At 38.2% G+C, this 18,421-nt stretch overlaps 1 protein-coding gene across 1 annotated transcript in view; it reads left to right on the top strand.

The window, feature by feature from the left end:
* KCNH8 (potassium voltage-gated channel subfamily H member 8) overlaps nucleotides 1-15,812 on the top strand; it is a 185,671-nt gene extending 169,859 nt beyond the window's left edge. Inside the window, exons 14-16 of the mRNA XM_061996509.1 lie at nucleotides 1,118-1,224; nucleotides 2,227-2,303; nucleotides 14,859-15,812. Coding sequence (XP_061852493.1) covers nucleotides 1,118-1,224; nucleotides 2,227-2,303; nucleotides 14,859-15,569 — 895 coding nt within the window. The 3' untranslated portion in view covers nucleotides 15,570-15,812. The remainder of the gene's footprint in view (nucleotides 1-1,117; nucleotides 1,225-2,226; nucleotides 2,304-14,858) is intronic.
* Nucleotides 15,813-18,421: the final 2,609 nt, after the last annotated feature.

Here is an 18,421-nt window from a genome sequence, read left to right as displayed (position 1 = left end):
GAACCCACATCAGAGAAGTTCATTAAGGACTGTGTTCCAGGAGGGACCCCACATCAAAGCAGCGGAAAAATGCTAGGAGTCATCCTCCTCAGAAGAGAAGAAGCAGCAGAGACCATCTGTGAGAGACTGACCACATCCCCCACTCCCTGCCCCCCTGTGCTGTTGAGAGCAGAGGAAGCAGAGATATCAGGAACAGTGAGATGGGGCTGGGAAGAAAGGAGGGATAGGAAAGGGAGATCTGGTTGTGTTTTTCTCATCAGCCTGCCCTGGTTTTACTTTTTTGTTCTGTTTCTTGTAAGTAGTAAAAAAAACTTCCCTTACTTTCCTCTCTAAGTCGAGTACTGGAGTCTGTTTGGCCTGGAACCATAATTGGCAGCGAGTCCTCCCTGTCCTTGTCTCAATCCACGTCGTCCTTGGTTATCTTTTTCCTCCCATCTTGCTGGGGCCTCTACCATCCTAATGAGAGTGGGGGTGGATGTGGGACAGTGAGCAAGAGACTGTCGTAGTGCTTCATTGCTGGCCTGGCAAAATCAGGACAACATCTTCCTATACTCAACCTGCAAAAAAGATTCCTTTACCTGAGCTAGTTAGTTTTAATCAAATTTGAGAACAGTTATTTTCATTGCAAAACCACTTTTGAGTGTGGTTTACAGATGCTTTCATATATTATGTTCAGGTTTAGGCTCTGCCTAAGTAAGTCTAATGTAAGAACCTGACTGTTATATGAGGGAAGATTTAATCTTCACATGAGCATGTGAAGCTTCTTTAGTTTGTGTAAAAGAATGACAACAGTTACTTTGGATATGAAAATCAAACTATAGTCAATATAGCATTTGTTAGGACACAGAATATACTGCAGAAGTAATGAAAATTTTAAAACTTCAGTTATTTATGCCTGACTTCACATTTTTTTCTCTAACAGTAAGTATAATCTTTAGTAACTAACAAGAAATTGTACCAATACAATAGTTTTTACTTTCTCTAAACTTAATGTTGCACAAAATTTACCATTGCTTAAAAATGTGCCCTGTAGGAGTAATTTTGACAACATAATTATGAATGTGATGTTTACGAAACTGTTTATGAAACTCTCTATCACTCCAATTTTACTCAACAGAATTGTTGATGGGATTGAAGATGGAAATCATAATGAAGAAAGCCAGACCTTTGATTTCAGCTCTGATCAGCTCAGACAGGAATCCAGGTTATCTCCTACAATTGGAGGTGAGTTTTTCCTGGGAAAATAAATCACTTTAGAGAAAAAGAGTTTTCATTACTGCTTTTTTTTTTCCCTTTACTTTTTTGATTCTTAGAAGTGACATAAATGGATTTAACCTATATCTGTACATTCAGTACCATTTCAGTACCCCAATTGAGACTGTAGAAAAAGTCCCAAAGGCTATTTGTTGTTTAATAAAATAGCTTGCAAAGAGTACTGTATTTTCATGCATTATTTACTGTACAAACAGCTAGGAGCTTCACGCTTCCTTTGGGCATAGAAAGTACTAAACACAAGGACAAAATTCAACATCAAAACAGCCTAATAATAAAGGATTTTTAAAAAATTAATTCATAGAGTGACATATACAAACTTGGTTCCCATTTTTGTTAAAGATATTTACAGAACTGGAGCAGTATACAAGTACCTAGATTTTTATAAGTGTCTGAGAACCTTGAATAGCAAGAGGCATTTGGGAGCCTTAAATGACCTACACTCTGAAAAGCTTTGTAAAATAGCATTGCAGAGGAACACAGCATGTCAAGAAAGAAAGAGGCAGAGAGGACACCAGCATACTAATGCTGAAGTGACACAAGTAGCGCAGATTGATTCCAACATCCATTCTTTTAAGAGTAAGCAATCCTCACATAGTTATGTACCTTTTGCATGGAGGCTATTAGGACATATTTTGTTCCTCTTAAAGCCAAACAGGAAAATAATAATAGAAGCTTAACTATACACACGATATTTAAAGACAGTTGACTTGTCACACAGTTGGCACTAGGATTATTTTCAGACCTTTCAGGTCCAGACTGAAGAGAACAATATGGACTTTGTTACCATTTTCTTACACATTATACAATGAACATTAGACACAAGATTTTATTTCAATTTGGATCAAGTGTAAACTAGGTTCAAATTTAAAGCATTGGATAAGTGCAAGAATAGCATTGCTGTTTCCAAGTTATTACACTTCTCTCATTTACATGTATTTGAATTATTTTCAGAGGCTGAAATTGGTGCTGCTGTGCTTGTTATCAAAGCAGAAGAGACCAAACAGCAGATCAGCAGGCTTAATAATGAGGTAATGAGCTTTGGTGGAGGTTGGAGAATATTAACCATGATTCAAGGAATGTTGGAGAAAACTTATGAAGCTTGGGAATATGATAAATTTGTGATAAATGAGTTTTCAAAACTGGACACAGTTCATACATTTATGGCAGTTTTAGTCTTTTAACTCTTCCAGATTAATTATCTACATGAAAGCTATATGAGTTTGTGTCACATGCTATAACTAAAAACAAAGTGAGGTTAGCCCAGTTAGTGTGTCCAATTTTTGTAGGATTTATCCTCTTCTGTATGTCCTTCTTTTTCTCTGTTTCCTCTCATTTTTCCCTAAGACTTTTCTTCCAGCTTCTCTTGTCTTAGTGAATGACAAGCTTTTGGAGAATTTCCTTGAAAGAAATGAAAATCCAGTCATGTTCAAATTCATATTGAATGTTTCAAAACACTTTAACAGAGAACACTTTAACAGAAGTTCATCCATTCCTGCTCAAGCAGTGTCATCTGAGAAATTCAAGGCCAATACCATTCAGTGGTGCTTTCTATTCTTCCATTCTAATAACTTCAAACCTGTAATCAACTCTCAATCTAACACTCAAGAGGAGATGTTCTCTGGCTCAACTGTTTCATATATCCAGCCACTGCACAACTTTGGCTAACAATACGAAAGCATCAAACTTTACCTTTTCAGTTATACTACACGAGTAAGATCTGTTCCCAGCATACTCTGTCTTTAAGTAGGAAGAGATTAGAGACAGTTTCTTATGATTCCACATGAGGAAACATTTAAATAAGTCCAACCACACAGTTTCACTTGTTTTTTCCTGATCTCTTTGGTTATCAGAAATGTCAAGGTTTTTTTTTTTAAATTTGTCCTTCTATATTGTGTACTTTATTCTAGTTATTCCTTATTTCCATATATGAAATTTTGGCTTGTAAGCCTCTCATCCTGGATCAGGTTAATTTAGTCAGATAACTTAGAAGACCTAAGCTAAGAGTGCATGCATGGTCTAACTAGTCACTACGAATGCATTACCTCATTTGTGAGCCAAACTGCAGAGTTCAGATCAAAATCTCATGCCCTATTTGTTACAGAGTTTTATAAAGCTTAGTCAAAGAACTCACAAATATCTCCAAGATGTTCATTGACAACACTACTGTGACAAAAAATTATTTTAGAAGTATGGCAGAGGAAATAGACAAGTCATATTGATTCATCCCTTTTGACTTTGAGGAGGACAGGTACTTTAAAAAGATGTATTCCATGGTTATCCACAAGAGGCAATAGGAAAATATATCATGATGGCAGATGTGCTAAGGCAGGAATCTTGTGGATTAACCAAATATTTCAACTACAATAGCTGTGGGCTTGTCATTACTTTTCTAGTGAAAAGCAATAAATAAATTTTGAAGCAGGGCAGTGTGTTAAATAAAAGAAAAAATAAATAACAAACCACACAACATATGAAGGTCATTTCCCTCCAGGCATAATCATCATTTTTCTCCACTAACAGTAGCTGAACAAATGCTGGCTTGTTCACACTAACAGGGGAAAAAAAAAAAATAGAAATATCACCACATGCAGTAAAATGTTAGAGTTTCCACACAGGGAAACAGAATGAAAATTCCAGAGACAAACATCTCACTGATCTGAGTTTCTGTTTAAAATTAATGAGGTGGGAACAGTCCATTTTCTCACATAGTATTCTAGATTGGAGACTTCACTTGAAATAAGAGGTACTTACCTTCTAAGACTTTTGCAATCTGTCCTTAGATAGAGACAGATTTCAACCACTAATTCTTGATTGAACAAGTTGTCCATTGGGTTGTAAGACAAAAAGAAGTAATCACCAGCAGGTCGCACAGTACTTCTCTTCTTTTCCACAGGAATGTGACAGAAGTAGGTTCTGCCTGTGAAAAGGTATTAGGAATCCTGTAAGTAGGAAAAAGAGAATCTCAGGACATTTAAAAAGACAACCACCAGCTTCTGGAGCCTTGGTAATTTGGTGTGTGAGACAGAATTTGTTTTCATGCTGACTGGGGCCTCGACAAGCACAGAGTGCTAAGCACTGGAAGTACTACCATGTGTTAAGTACTAAGTGCTAAGTACTGGAAGCCAGTCACAGTTTTGGTAGATTTAGACATATTTGGTAGATTTAGATATATTTTGCCAAAACCTGAATTAATTTACCTCTAGCCTGGTTAGTGATAAAGTGACATTAATAATAATACAACAGGGAGGTAGAAATAACATAATTATGTTGAAAAAATGTGATAATTGTTGTGCTTACTGTTCAGCCATAGCAGAGAAAGAGACCATTCTTTGACTACAGAGTCTCGTACAACTTGCAGAAGAAAAATCCTTAACTCTAACAGGAAGAAAACAAACCAAAAAACCTTAACCCCGAGCTGGAAAACACATCAAACTTAGTCTAGGAATCTAAGAAAACATTTATATTCAACTTTGCAGTACCTCTTAAGATTAATTTGCTCTGTGCTGTATAGACTACTCCTTCCAAGCACTTTAAGTCACTGACATCTATATTAGCATAAACATGTTTAAAAGGAAGATTGCTGTGAGTGCCTTGCAGTGCTTGGAAGGAGTAGTCTCTAAGTTCCAAGCTCTTTTTTTTTTTTCTAAAAAGTCTCCTAGCAAAGATGACATCATTCTGCATTCTGACCAAGCAAAAGTCTGAAACAAAAAAACATTCATATGCACTTTAGAAGACTGTGACTGCTTCTGCAGCAGACTGCCAGCAAGTAGTTAAACTACCAGAAGAGTTAGAAACAAACTTCTCTATTATAACATGCAACCTCCTCTGGAAAAAGAAAACATGAGAAAACAGGTCACAAGTAGCCAAGAGCAGCAAAGACTATCATTAATACATTTTCCAGTGGAGATTAGAAGTCAATCAACAAATGCAAAAGTAACTGCTTTCATGAGAGGTAATTGTATTACAACAGTTCACTAGTTAGCTTAAAAACATTTCATCTGTTCATTGGGGGAACAAAGACGTACATCTTCCTATTCAGACATTCAGTACCGTCTGTTGTTAGCAAAGCAAAGAAAAGCAGAAACAGAGTTACCCCAGAGATAAATCTATCAAACAAGAGATACCCAACTTAGTTATCCAGTGGAGCTCTTGGCAGTATTTTCGGCACTTGGTAGTCCCTACATAATCAAAAATAAAGTTTCATTTACCTAGGAATGGCACTAACAGAAGACAGAGCCTTGATTTTATTTCTTAGTTTCTTATGTATTAACTTTGCCCTGGTGACCGAGGATACAGAGAAGACCAAAGTACTGAATGCCTTCTTTGCTTCAGTCTTTATGGCCAAGGCTGACCCTTGGGAAGCCCAGTCCAGCAGGATAGTTGGATGGCCAGGACAGCAGAGGCCTTGCCCTGGGTGGAAGAGGAAGAGGTTAAAGACTTGTTGGCCAAGCCTAAGGCTCATAAGTCAATGGGTCCTAATGGGATGCATCCAAGAGTGCTGAGAGAGCTGGCTGATGTGATTGCTAAGCCTCTCTCCATCATTTTTGAACAATCATGGAGGACAGGTGAAATGCCTGAGGACTGGAGAAAGGCCAATGTCACGCCAGTCTTCAAAAAGGGCAGGAAGGATGACCCAGGAAACTACAGTCTGGTCAGCCTCACCTCCATCCCTGGAAAAGTGATGGAACAACTCATCCTGAATGTTGTTCACCAAGGGGAAACCCTGTTTGACCAACCTGATAACCTTCTATGAGTGCATAACCGGCTGGCTAGATGAGGGGAGAACAGCAGATGTCATCTACCTTGATTTCAGCAAGGCTTTTGATACTATCTCCCATAACATCCTCATCAGAAAGCTCAGGCAGTGTAAGTTGAATGAGTGGACAGTGAGGCAGATCAAGATCTGGCTGAACGACAAAGCCCAGAGAGTGGTGATCAATGGCACAGAATTGAGTTGGAGGCCTGTGGCCAGTGGAGTTCCACAGGGATTGGTTTTGGGGCCAGTCTTGTTCAACATCTTCATCAATGACCTGGATGAGGGGACAGAGTGTACCGTCAGCAAGTTGGCTGATGACACCAAACTGGGAGGACTGGCTGATTCCCCAAAGGCTGTGCTGCCATTCAGCGGGATCTCGACCAGCTTGAGAGTTGGGCAGAGAGGAACCTCATGAGGTTCAACAAGGACAAGTGCAGAGTCCTGCATCTGGGAAGGAATAACCCCATGCACCAGTACAGGCTGGGGGTTGACCTGCTGAAGAGCAGCTCTGCAGAGAGAGACCTGAGAGTCCTGATTGATAATAAACTAACCATGAGCCAGCAATGTGCCCTCGTGGCCAAGAAGGTCAATGGCATCCTGAGATGCATCAAGAAGAGTGTGGCCAGCAGGTCGAGGGAGGTTCTGCTCCCCCTCTACTCTGACCTGGTGAGGCCTCATCTGGAGTCCTGTGTCCAGTTCTGGACTCCTCAGCCCAAGAGGGACAGAGAACTTCTGGAGAGAGTCCAGCACAGGGCCACCAAGATCATCAGGGGTATAGAACATCTTTCATATGAGGAAAGGCTGCGAGAACTGGGGCTGTTTAGTCTAGAAAAGAGGAGATTGAGAGGAGATCTTATTAACATTTACAAATATTTAAATGGTGGGTGTCAGGAGGTTGAGACATCCCTTTTTTCTATAGTAGCTAGCAACAGGACAAGGGGTAATGGGATGAAGCTGGAACACAAAAAGTTCCACTTAAATATAAGAAAAAACTATTTTACTGTGACGATGATGGAGCAGTGGAACAGGCTGCCCAGAGGGGTTGTGGAGTCTCCTTCCTTGGAGGTCTTCCAGACCCGCCTGGACATGTTCCTGTGTGACCTGATCTAGGTGAACCTACTTTTGCAGGGGAGTTGGACTAGATGATCTCTGGAGGTCCCTTCTAGCCCTACCATTCTGTGATTCTGTGAACTTTATGACAAATGGATGCACAAACTTCCTCTAGGGAGGGTGGGCTCCAAAGTCAGCACTGAGAATGTAAGAGCAACTTGAACACACCCCAGATTCCTGTTGTACAGCTCCATGGTTAGGCTGCTCAGCTGATTAATCAGCTACTTCATTCCCTCACCTAACCTCAGTTCTCATATTCAGCTTGAATGAGATCCAGTTTATAAAAGAGAATTTCCCTTTGATTCAATATTTGAAAGTGGAGTGGAATAGGGCTACTTTGTCTCCTATCCTATTTTCCTGTTTCACTTAGTCTAAATAATCACTGAAGAAAAAGGTATGGCTTTCGTTACTGTTCATCAGTATGTGGCAGGCAAGGGAGTTAGGGTTCAGGTTCTTTTTCTCCTGTAAAAATGCAACTAAGCAGATTTTCTGAGTTAAACAGATGGCCATAAAGCGCTTGCTATCACTGTCCCATTATCTGTATCACACTAGGCTTTTGAATGCAGCTGTATGAAGAGAGTTTAGAAGCACTTTGATTCAAAGTGCAACACAAATCTGAATTATTTAAAATGTAGACCAGTTAAAAGTAAGAAAACATCTGAATTTTAGTTATAATTTTTAGCTATAACTTTTGCAGAGTGCACATGTACATACATGTTCCCTGTTCAAATACACAGACACATCATTTCATTTCATGCTCAGATATACAGGACATCTTGCATAATTCATGCAGGTAAACTCTGATTTTTTTGTCATGTCCCCTGTTTTTCCCACATGCAATTCACCTCCAGTGCAGTCTTCTTCAGCTTCAAAATTTGGGGACTGATTTCATACTTTGCCACATCAATTAACCCCACAATTACAGTACTAAAACACTATAATGAACAGAGTAATCACATTTCTCCTATTCAATTGAAAAGCAAACAAACATAAGGAAATGTGAATAGGTTTGGGTTTTGTAGTAGAAAATTACTTTCCATTTAGCTGCATGTTGGAATACTTAGCAGAATTCAGCTGTTTTAAATTGTATGTTTTTTAGGTGCAAGTGGTTAAAATACTCTTAAGCACTTGGCACTTATTCAGAACAGAGAAAATGCATTCACAGGGATATTTCACTTTCATCTGACAAAAGGAATAATCTTAAATTAATGTTTATTTTCCAAATCACCTGAAGAAATTTTATAGATAGATTATTTTAAAACACAGTTCAGTCTCAGCTGCCAAAAATCAATCTCATTCTCCTCTCAGGAGAGGAAAAAAAAGCATTCTATTTTTAAGCAAAACGTATTCCTTACCCTGAAAATGTATGCACAAAATAGAAACAAGTCATTTTATCATCAGTGCCAATAACAAAAATTTGGTAAAGTTAATCAGGTCCTCAGTTTTACAAAAGGGATGTACTCTTAAAGTTCAATTTGCAACTTGAGAACTCATACAAAGAACTCTCCTGACTCACAGTAATTAAAAACATGTTCTTTGTAACATTCATACCTACGTTATTACACAAGAGAAATTATTTTGCAATAAGGCTATCCCAATAATTTGCTTTGGGACACATTTTCTAAAACTCTTCATTGGTAGCATTTGATTGGCTTTGATTAGATCTTTTAAGTCACTGACAAAAGTCCATTACCTGAAACTGCACCAGCCTAAGTAATTCCTAGTGAAGAAAACCCCATTCCTGTGTCCAATAAAGAAAAAATGTTGCTGATACACCCTGGGAGCATAATTACTGCCTGAAAAGTGTGATTCAGCAAAACTCCATAGACGTTTTTCTACAATATTGTGCATAGGCAGAATATTCTTGCTTCTGACATTTTCTTTTCAGATGTAACGTTTAATACTTGTTGAACTTCAAATTACTTATATTTAAAAGTGAACATGTATTTCATTTATCCATTAAAAATAAGCACTAAATAAAACCAGATCAGGATAGGCTGCTAAGAATAATGGCATGAAATGTCCGTGGATGACAACAAGCTGTTGTTCATAAACCATTCCAATCATGGGAACCCAATTCAAGGTGATTACATCTCAGTCATATTTTCTTAGCTGGTTTGGAAAAATGTCAGACAGATAGGAACATCGGAGAAGACTTCTGCAAAGATGAATATTACATCTACAGTTTCTTCTTATCTATTAAAACAGCTTTTCAGTTAAAGAAGAGAATTACATTGTTTTGTTATGGTTTATTCTTGAGAAATGTATGTTGCCTGTTCTGTTTTACTCCTTTTTATAGAAATTGTTTGCTTAATATTTTTGCCCATTATCATATATTGAACCTCAGGCTTTCTTTCAACAGTACACGTTAACAGCCTCTCTTCTCCTGGCCACCTGGGTTTTCCATAATCCTCCATTTGCTCTCAGTCAGCAACTAGTCAGCCACAATTTTTCCCTGATACTTTCAAGTCCCTGAAGGAGTAATTTCCAAACTTAGTTTTCTTGTTGCTGCTATCATGTTGACACTTCCCTGACTCTGTCATAACCTGAAGGTATCATCCACATACAACAATGTAGAGTCACAAATTATTATTAGGACTGCAGTTTGAGAACCTTTTTCTAGACTGAATTTCATGGAAGCCCTATTGACTTGAACACAATTAAACTACCTAGTCCTCTATATTTTTTTGTTCTTTCATAGAGTCATAGAATGGTAGGGGTTGGAAGGGACCTTTAGAGATCATCTAGTCCAACTCCCCTGCAGAAGCAGATCTACCTAGATCAGGTCACACAGGAACATGTCCAGGCAGGTCTGGAAGACCTCCAAGGAAGGAGACTCCACAACCCCTCTGGGCAGCCTGTTCCACTGCTCCATCATCGTCACAGTAAAATAGTTTTTTCTTATATTTAAGTGGAACTTTTTGTGTTCCAGCTTCATCCCATTACCCCTTGTCCTGTTGCTAGCTACTATAGAAAAAAGGGATGCCCCAACCTCCTGACACCCACCATTTAAATATTTGTAAATGTTAATAAGATCTCCTCTCAATCTCCTCTTTTCTAGACTAAACAGCCCCAGTTCTCGCAGCCTTTCCTCATATGAAAGATGTTCTATACCCCTGATGATCTTGGTGGCCCTGTGCTGGACTCTCTCCAGAAGTTCTCTGTCCCTCTTGGGCTGAGGAGTCCAGAACTGGACACAGGACTCCAGATGAGGCCTCACCAGGTCAGAGTAGAGGGGGAGCAGAACCTCCCTTGACCTGCTGGCCACACTTTTCTTGATGCATCTCAGGACGCCATTGGCCTTCTTGGCCATGAGGGCACATTGCTGGCTCATGGTTAGTTTATTATCAGTTAGGACTCTCAGGTCTCTCTCTGCAGAGCTGCTCTTCAGCAGGTCAACCCTCAGCCTGTACTGGTGCATGGGGTTATTCCTTCCCAGATGCAGGACTCTGCACTTGTCCTTGTTGAACCTCATGAGGTTCCTCTCTGCCCAACTCTCAATCTGATCAAGATCCCGCTGAATGGCAGCACAGCCTTCTGGTCCTTACTTGTTGAATAGCAATAATCTTAGTGCCCTAATTTACCCAGCCAGACTGGCTGCCCTGGAACTATCCAATAGCTTCCTAGTGAGTTAGTATAGGAAACAGCAAATTTTCCTGTCCATGATAAAGCCAATTTCACAACAATCCTGATGTTATTTCTTTCACTGAAACTGAACCATCATATCACTGCACAAATTCTATATATTTAGGATATATAGGCTGCATTGGATATTTTTTTTCCTTCTGCAACTTGTTTTATTCATAAAGTGCCTATCACCACAATACCAACAGCCATAGTCATGCTGATAGACGTTCCGTGAAAATTCTGTCTCAGCTCAGTTCTGTTTTATTCATTCAGCAATAGAGTTACTGTAACAGTACCAACAGCTAGTTAATCTGAGCCTTGATAGACAACTCATTCTGGCTGAAAGTCTCCTTGACTTTATTAACCACCAGAATAGAAGTAGCGATGAAACTCCAAGTAAGGGATTAGAGAAGCTGCCACATGCAGTGCAAGCTAGGCAGCTTCCCTGATTTGCCATAATACAAGTTTCATTTCTGCAGAAGCAAATTTTCTTCCTTCATTCTTATTTAACTACATAGAACATAACTATTCAAATTACACATCTGCTTACTACCAGTAGTAAAGAAAGTTTCTTTCTATTGACATTGTCAAAGTAATTTAAAAATGCAAAATATAGCTACCAAAACTTATATTGGTTAGGGTATCAGAAAGTGTTATTGAAGTCCATATGCTAAGAAAAAACAAACAAACAATCTTTTTTTAAAGTCTCTGTTTTGAAAGGTATTCTTTCTTTATGCCAGTCTTCTAAAAAAGTACCAGCACATTGGTTTTGACCAGCCTGAGAAGCACCTCTTGCTAAGTCAAGCTAAATCTGTATAAATCCCTGTTTCTATATCAGGAAACATTGTAGTTGGTTTTTCATTGTCCTAGAAACCGATAAGGCAGCATTTTAAGTATATTTGGGATCTCACAGATCGTTTTAAAGCTGTCTGCCTAGCACAGCGGGAACCATTTGTACAACTAGCTGTACTGCCTAGCAATAATCACTGAACTCCTCAAAAGAGAATAGCCTTAACAGCATGCAAGGAATTAGTCCTTTTGTTCAGGAGGAAGCTCCACTGCTTTCAATTTCTCTTTCATAGACTTAACATTTCTTTTGCTTTTTATCTCTGTTCCTTTTGCACTTTCTGGAACACTGAGAAGTTGTTAACATTATTGATCAAACTGTTCCCTGTTACACCTGCTTATTCACATTGGCCCAAGAATCTCTGCAGGACAGCAAGGACAGCATAAACAGTATATTATTAATAGTAACAGTAATAGTATGCTATGTAAGTATATAAGTCTATTAATAATATAGAAATAGATGGTAATTAATAGTAGTACAGATATTGGAGGTTTAATCTGGTAAAATCAAGCTTGTAAAATCCAGAAAATTTGTTTTGCTTACGTATCAAGCAGTGTTGGTCAAAATAGATTTCACTAAATGGTGGTCAACTTCTAATGAAGTTATGCTACAACTACTTTGGATCTTAAACTATTTCACTACTGGAAATTATTAAAGCATACACCAAAGGCTAGTTTATCAAACCAGTTCCTATGACTCTGCGAGAATAAGCTTATGAGAAGACAACACTCTTAGAGCTAGTTGATGTATCAAAAATAGTATGCAGGCACTAGAGCAAGTTGTAATTAACAGAAATCCAGTACTGCCACAAGTACTGATGCTGGGATTGATTTTTGCTGCATTGTCTCAATGAACTGACAAAAGAAACATGTTAAAGAATAATTAAACTTTTTTAAAGCCTTTCAGTAATTAGAAATGGAATAGAAAGACCTGCACTGAAACAAACAAGATATTTTAAAGTTGCAGGTATTTTCACAGAGCATTCATAGTTTGATTAGAGGTGCATACTCTTAAGATAGTATCAATCTTCCTGTCTGCACAGCTGCAAAAAGCCCTGTAAAGTTGATGCAAGTTGGGAAATTAGACACAGAAAAACAAGTTGCCTTATCTGCTAGGAGTAGGGGCCAGTGATGATCCTAAAAAGAACTGATGACCACTGATTCTAGGTAGCTATGACTTTGGTTGTCCTTTCTCCCAGTCTTCCCAAATAAGCTTTTGGAGATTTTGCAATGCTACCTCCTAATTCCCAATGGAGCCCCAAAGTTCTTATACGGTTGATTTGTCCAGAAATCTCACACTATATCTCCTCACAATGTCACAGTATCAGGATCCTTCTCTCCTTGCTCTGACCTCACAGGAAGCCTGTTCACAAATCACTTTCCCTAACGTATTTTAATCTCTCACATCAACTGAAGTTCAAACACACTACCAGGCATTCAAAGCTTAATCTCGGATGGCAGAGAGAGCTCTCATGCTTATTCTCTCTCTATCAAGACTTAATCGGGTAGCAAGGCAGAAAGAGAGATGAGTGGAGAGAGATACAGAGAGAGATTCTGTAATGTGCCACTCAAGAGCCTTCTCCTTTTAAGCATTTCTGCTCCTGAGATGGTGTGATCATTACAAATCTATTAAAAACTATGATTGGTTTGAACTCAGCTCAGAGAGAAATAAATAGATGTATATGAGTTGTGTTGGAGCTTCCTACTCCTTCTAACTTGGAATTTCTCTCTAATTATCCAGCCTATAGCAACGCAGTCAATCTCAACCTGAAATGTCTTTTCAGCAGATGTCATTGGAACTATCTTGTCAGAAAAATGAAAATTGTATTTCTATTTCCAATTACATGAAAATTAACTTATGTAGGGCACCTAATCAGTAGTGTCTTTAGTTCACGGCAAAGAAAAACCCCCTGAATTAGCCCTTTTTCAATTTGACTGGTGGTTTATCCTTCTGAAGGTAAATGTGCAGTCCTGCCTTTTTTTCAACATAGTATTTTCACTAGCATCAGTGTGAGAAACCCTATGATTACAGTAATGACAGTGGTTTGACCTAAAATAGATTAATTAGCTACCATGGAGGCAAAGTTTCATTTCTACCTCTGTCCTTATTAAAAATAATTGACTGATATTAACTTCTGAAGAACTTTTCCTTAAGATGGAAAAAGGAAAGACAAGCACTTGAAAGGGTGAGTGGGTCACTTTTATGTTATGTTTTAGTTGGGCTTTTCATTGCCCAAAATGGCCTTAAAATGTCCTAAAAAATGTCCTCATTAATGTTCATATATCAATTTACTTTAAAAGACAAATCTTTCAAATCTGTCAATCTGATCCTCACCCAAACCAGCAGATTTGAGGAGACTAAAGACTGCAGGTACTTCATGTAACTGGATGTTATCAGAAGTTTCAGCATTAAAAAAAAAATGGTCTAATAGAAAACATGATCCTTCCTTTTACACACACACAGAATAACCTGTGCTATGGGTTACTGTCTGTCTCAGTTTTCTGTGCAATACCTTTCAAGCATAAACATAACTACATGAAAGCAAACTGTATCACAGGCTTTCCTATTGTTCAGATGTTCAGAGGCAGCAAGCAGATTTTTAGTTTCCAGTTTCTTTTTGGTTTGTGGTTTTTGTTGTTGTTTTCAGTAGTAGTCAACCCGATTTTCACAACTACTATTTGCATCCAACAATTTCAGGTATGGACTTCTGTTTTACTATGAATACAGTGGTATATTTCATGTGCATTTCTGAACAAGATTACATAAGACCTCCTTTTTATATCATTCATCAGCATAAAACTGATTAAAAAGATTTCTGCATTAAAATACTTAATGATTGATCAAAAAGCTATTGATGTAATACTGCCAAGGGAAATCATCTCAGTTCTGACCCTAGAACTATTCCTTATGTATGGAGTATCATTTAAATCAGGTAAATTATGCCTATGGTGTTTCCATCATACCTTTTTATTGAGTTGCTTTAATTATTTCAATTAGCTAAAGGAAGCATAATATGTAGTTGTGGAAAGCCAGATGGATGGACTGTTTTCCCCACATATATTAGCAGAGCATATTTCTTTAAAGGCAAGATATTCTGCCACAGATCAAAATTTGATATTAGAAGGAAAAAGATACCTAGATGTGTGTTGTTGGACTCAATGATCTTTTCCAACCATAATGATTCTGTGATTTCAGGCATGACTGCATAAATAAATACTGTGATTCTTTACCCTGTTATAACAGGTAACAACTTTAACTCAAGAAGTCTCAAAATTAAGTAAGGATATGAAGAATGTGATGCACCTTCTGGAGAACCTGCTGACATCTCAGAAGCCTCCAGGGTTCTGTGCTGTGCACAGCATATCTCGAAGTCCTACCCTGGAAAGCCTGCAATCTCGAATGGCTTGGACTGCGCACCAACCCTGCACACACATGCAAGCTGGGAACTTTACTTACACCAAAGCACAACTTTGCCACAGCAACACATTATGTGACATTTGGAATACAGATCTGTCCTCTGTAGGCAGCAGTCCCCAAAGAACTGAACCCAACCTGCAAAATCCTATGGACAGTGAGTTTTATTATACACCAGGCCTTCGCAATTCCCCCTCTCAGTATCAGGTAATTCAGAAAGACAATTTACAGTTTTTAAGATGCACCTCTCCCCATTCAGATACGACCTTGACTCCTCTTCAGTCTATTTCAGCAACTCTGTCTTCTTCAGTATGCTCTTCGTCAGAGACATCGTTACACCTCGTGCTCCCCAGCAGATCTGAGGAAGGTAGTTTTAGCCAAGGAGCAATCAGCTCACTAAGCCTTGAGAACCTGCCAGGATCATGGGACCTGGAAGGAACAGCTGGAGTAGTTTCTGCACAGACCCCAGATTTCCCAATTGACATTGTGACAAGCACAAAGGATGTTAAAGATAAAGATTTCCAAGCCATAGATGTATAATGAGAAACAGTGAAGTGGTACTTGATGTTCCACAGCTGCCAGTTTTAAATTTAAAGAGTACTGCATGACCTTTTCTCTGGTGATCCTGGAAACTTACAAACATGAAAATTCAAGTTTATAGAAAGTAAGAAAAGGTATTGACAGTTTATACTATAGGAAAAAAAAAAATCCAGATTCAAGCATGTTGAAAATCATTTTGTATACAGATATAACTTACTGGTCTGTTTGGCAGACTTTTGTGATAGTCCAAAGACCCTGAGGGTCAGAGCAGCTGGAAGTCTAGGACAAAAGAACTGTCATGGGTGGCTTTTGTTCATCAAAGCAAAGGTTTTCCCTGAGTGTCTGACTGTTGTTTCAAAACAATATCTATGGCACTGTTTGCTTCAGCTGATTGTGGGTCCTGCTGGTCTATTTGTCAGCTCTGCAAAGGCAAAGGGACAATTATCGCTGCATGTCACCTAGACAATCAACCAAATAGAGCTGGTAGAGACTGGTTAGTTGTTGCACGTTATTTGTCATGTAAATGAAACTTAATTTCTCTAAAAATCCTATTTTTATATACTTGGTACGAAACAAGTACTTAAAAATTATTTAAAATATTTATAAGAAGAATAAGTTTGTTTTCCCTTTGGTAAAAGCTTGTGGTTTTAACAAGAAATGCACTACCATTATGTATTAGGTCAAATACTATTTATTGTTAAGATATTACGTAGTTTACAAATGGATTCCCTTTTATGTGCATGCAATTTGAGATGAATGTATTCATGCTGGTGGAATACAAATAAAGGTATTATTTTATTAAAAAAAATAAAACATCTGGAATGTTGAATCCTAGACTAAGTCAGCTATCATGTCTTAAAAAGTTAATTGTTATACTAATTTCATTAAGTATCCTTGGCTTGTGTCAGTATTGTGCTAGTATTGCTTGATGAGATCAAGTCACCATTTTACCACACATCCCTGTTTTGGGATAAATTAAGAAGGGTGAAAACCACTGAGCAAATTCAGGAATAGTAAAGGAGAAAATTATAATGGTCTAGTCAGAATCAAAGAAATGTGTTTTAAAATAGTCATTTATTTGATTATTTTTACCTTACAGATGGAAAAAATAGCTTTGTCCTTTAGTCAAGAAAAAGATTTACAAATTTATTTAATCCAGAATGAGATGGAGTTCCCACAGGAAATGTTAAGTTTTTTTCAGTATTTGAAGTATGACTGACTGACATTGCTACAGTGCAATCAGGGCTACTGCTTTGCATTGGAATTCTGATTTGTAAATTTAAAGACACACAACATGCATCATATTTGCATGTCCTTTAGTGAGCTTGCTAAAAAAACCTCATGTTTACAATCCAAAATAAATATTTTTAAATGAAGAAGTAAATTTGAATTACACTTAATAATTAACACAAACTGGTGATTATTATCAAATCAATACTTTGACCGAGCACAGCCTTATATTTCACTTCCGTAAGCAATGTTTTTCTGAAGACTTCAAAGACTAAGCTCATTGTTAACATTTGGCTGTGTGCAGGAACACAAATCCCAGCTGATACTCTCTGCCCAACTTATATTCTTTCACATTCCTTTTCCCACTGGTACAAATTAAGGACAAAGTGTCATCTCTCATTTTGAGCCACCCAGATTTTGTCAGTGTGTCTATACTTCTAGATGAGCATTTCTATGTAGCAATTCTTACTTCCTCTCTATTCCAGTTTTTACTTAGTTTAAGGTTAAATAGAGAAGTGCTGATTACATAAGGCATAACTCAGTATTTTTTAAAAACAAAACTCAAAACTGAAATACTAGCAAACACAGGTCTATAGTATTTTTGCAAACAGCCTTGGCTCATATCTATCACTTTGCCATCATTCCACCGCACACTGGCAGAGCCTCGCTTGCCAGAACTAAAGAGCTGTGGAACACAGGGTGGCAGGGAAGAGGTCCTGGCAGATCAACCAGTAGATTAGTAGTGATATGGCATCACCTTGCCTAAGCAGCATGTATAGCCATGCCTCCTCCCCTGTCCTCCACGATGAAGCACAGATGCTACTGCTTTGGGATGCACGGGCACACACAGCATGGCTGTCAAACCCTGGTTCTTATCTGTGCTTTCTTTGTGCCACATAAGGCAACGTGCCCTCAAACTACTGCATTGATGAAATACATGGGTTAATCTAAGCTCAGCATATTCCAGGCATTGACTGGGTCTGCACAAACATACTATATATCTACCATCCTTACTTCCCGATAATCAGGAGCACTGTGTGGTTTCTCATTTTATAAGCAATACATAAACCATTATGTATGTGCTCTGCATTGTTTTTTCTTTTCCATTATAAGCACTGGTGTTATGAGATTAACACTGGGTATTTTGCTCTGGAGTTTTTGTGTTAGTTTTACATAAAAGTGTAAAAAAGTCAGTGGAAATAAAAAGCCACTTTGCATAAACAGCCATAGCTTTAGTGCCATACTTTTAATTCTCAAAATCATGCATGTATGGTAATTGAGGAGAAATAGCACCAGGATATCTGTCCGAAGTAGTTTCTTTTTTCTGTAAGTGTCAAATATATCTCAAACAAAGCTGGCAAACACTATGCCAATTCTATTGGCTATAGCTTCAAAGAACATAACCATTACTGGATTGTAGAGAGTCTGAAAGCTTACTGCCTCCCAGGGAACTTAGGACAGGACAAGAGTTCATTCCAGGCCAAAAGCGAGTAAGGCAAGTGAAAGTTCAGCAAAATAGAAATCTGGATTTGAATGATGGTTCCCTTAAATTCTCTGACACCATTATATTATGAAAGTCACGGGGAAGGAATTCCTCAAGCAGCTTTTGTAAGAAAATATTT

The sequence above is a fragment of the Colius striatus genome, chromosome 5 (genome assembly GCF_028858725.1).
Source record: "Colius striatus isolate bColStr4 chromosome 5, bColStr4.1.hap1, whole genome shotgun sequence".
Taxonomy (NCBI): Eukaryota; Metazoa; Chordata; class Aves; order Coliiformes; family Coliidae; genus Colius; species Colius striatus.
The sequence above is the reverse complement of the archived record's forward strand: the minus strand, read 5'-3'. Positions and strand labels throughout refer to the sequence as shown.